We start from the raw sequence: 2,547 nt of genomic DNA, 5'->3' as shown, positions 1-2,547 counted from the left end.
GTATAATATATGCATATTATAATTATATGTATATGATAGTTCATAGTAATGCCATCGTAATGAATAACTATTCTGTAATAACTCTGCATAAAGTAATGCAAAGAAAGTTATCTCAATTTAAACTATTCAATACTTTGTTGTGAGTAACTTGGTAAATCCATTTAAATATGCCTTTTTTAATTTCTTGCTATCCCAATTTGTATTATTTTCACATGTGTGCTCTAGACGTAAATGTACACTTCTAAGTTTTCACAGACTAACTTCATGGTGCATCACTTGATGTTGAGTGTGGAGACCTCCTAAGTGCATGGATCATATTGCTCTCTAGATACATTATAAGCTTCCAAAAAGGACTTTATATATTTTCATTATACACTTAAAACAAAGGTGTAGGTTTTGGTATTTATTCAGAATTTTACAAAAGTTAGTAGAATGCTGATCGCCACAATAATATTTGGAGCACTGGCAGCCAAGGAATGCTAAGGATAATTGGGAAAAAAGTAGTTATTAAATATAGTGATTAAAGTTAATAATGATATACTATATTTTTGAAAATAATTAGATATATTTTAAATGAACTCATCAGAACACTTATAAGTACATGAAATGAAGCATATGTGTTCATTGATACATTGTGTCAACTTGGATGAATCAGCTCCGGCACTTCTCGGTGTGGGGGCCTAGTCCTGCAAGAGGGCAGGGCCTAGGAATTGAGGAAGGCTTCCTGCCCTACACTGCCCTGCTTCCATGGAGAACTCCCAGTCTTGGCAGGAGCTTGATCTTCACAGCCATGCCACTTTGGAGGAGCTGCAATATTCGTCTTGGAAAGCCAGTCTTCAGTCTTCGCAGTCAGCATAGAAGGAAGAGAGAGGCTGGATGGACACTGCAGCTGCTGCTCCTCCTCTGATCTTCATTGTTTTCTTCCACATAAACTGTCATTTGCCTTGGAGCAAGCAGAATATGGACTGAAGCCTCCTGTAACTGTGAGCTAAATAATCCTTTCTTTCCTTCAATCTGAGTGTCAGGTATTTGTCCCAGCAAGGAGTAAAAAAGTAGCTAAAACAGCATATATTAATTATTTCAGTCTAGCCATTCCTTAATGACATCTCCTTTTTACTTTTGTTTTTTGACACAGTATCTCACAATGAAGCTCATATTAGCCTTGGACTCACTGTGTACTGTGTAGCTCAGGATGGTCAGCAATTTATAATGATCCTCCTGCTGAGCCTCCAGAGTGCTGAGATTACATGTGTGTACCACCATGCTTAATCTAGTTATTCCTCAATGAATACACATTTCAAGAATCTTTATATACATTGAATAATGCATGGACTGCAGCAAAAAGTACTTCAACTGTTTCTCTGCCTTACTACTAAAATCAATCGTACAAAGTACTACTTCAGGTCTAACCTGGGGGAGCTTTAAAGCTGACTGTGTGTGGCCAATGAGATTTAGGACTATCTGAGGAGACCACTAAGTGAGCTGAGGAATGTGAGTTCCCCTAGTCACTTGGAGGGCATGGGCCTGATTTACAGGTCTGAGGAGGTCCATTAAACAGGAGGTCAAAGAAACCTTCTACTACAGTGATCCTCCCTAAATAAACCAGTGAGATTGAGATCCCCCAGAAAGACAAGTGAGGATCTTAGTATAATGCTTGGAGTGAGTCTTCCATGTCCAATCTGCTTGCTAGCAGAGATACTATTCTCAAGAAGGAACTCAGCTCAGTCCCCAGGCTATCATCAGCATACACAGGATAAAACAGGACAGGGAAACCAGCCAGTCCTAAGACATCTGGCTATATCTGGAGATATCTAAAAACTTACATGGACCTTCGAGGACATTTTTCCCCAATGAAAGGCAAGACTACCAGAGAGCTCTGACCACAGATGTATATTAAAATTTTCCCACCTAATGTCCCTTTCTTTTCAATCCCTATAAAAGAGACACACTTCTCTTTGTGCCCCACAGGTGTTCTTTTCTCCTGTCTTCTTGAACCCAGGCACAGTGAGTTCCATGCCACGTTGCCTTTACACAAACCCTGGGGTCTCTGCTGGTCTCTGCCCCTTGCCCTACCATTCATTACACTTAGAAAAAGTTCCTTCACAATAGCACTTTTTTCCCTTTGGGATTCCACTAAGTAACCTTGCTCTTGAGTATTCCCTTTGCTACAGAGCTCCAAAAGCCTGGACATAAGGCATCTCATGCCACGTTATTTGTTCCAAGAATAAACACTAGAGATTGAACTCATAATTAAAGTACAAACCCATATCTATATTTTGCCCCTTTTCAGTTCATATTGAATCCAGACTGTATTGCAAAAATAGATAAACTGTGCTTGTTTCAAATTGTCAGGATCAATCCTGTCCCATTCATCAAGCATAAGGCCTACCGGTGAAGTCAATGTAATTTGTGTGGTGATGAGATCTAACAGATTCCCTATCTGCTTGCTTTGGGACCTGTAGAGAGGAGGGAGTTAGGCCTGCACTCCTTATGGTGGCACACCACACAAAGTGAGGAGACACAAAATGCACAACATGCCTCTTGTGA

General features: G+C 39.9%; 1 protein-coding gene across 1 annotated transcript in view; it reads right to left on the bottom strand.

Moving 5' to 3' along the window:
• LOC101564484 (olfactory receptor 12-like) overlaps nucleotides 1–1,841 on the bottom strand; it is a 6,105-nt gene extending 4,264 nt beyond the window's left edge. The window contains exon 1 of the mRNA XM_004638018.2: nucleotides 1,824–1,841. Coding sequence (XP_004638075.2) covers nucleotides 1,824–1,841 — 18 coding nt within the window. The remainder of the gene's footprint in view (nucleotides 1–1,823) is intronic.
• Between the last annotated feature and the right edge of the window lie 706 nt (nucleotides 1,842–2,547).

This window comes from Octodon degus, unplaced genomic scaffold, assembly GCF_000260255.1.
Source record: "Octodon degus isolate 3935 unplaced genomic scaffold, OctDeg1.0 scaffold00093, whole genome shotgun sequence".
Taxonomy (NCBI): Eukaryota; Metazoa; Chordata; class Mammalia; order Rodentia; family Octodontidae; genus Octodon; species Octodon degus.
The sequence above is the reverse complement of the archived record's forward strand: the minus strand, read 5'-3'. Positions and strand labels throughout refer to the sequence as shown.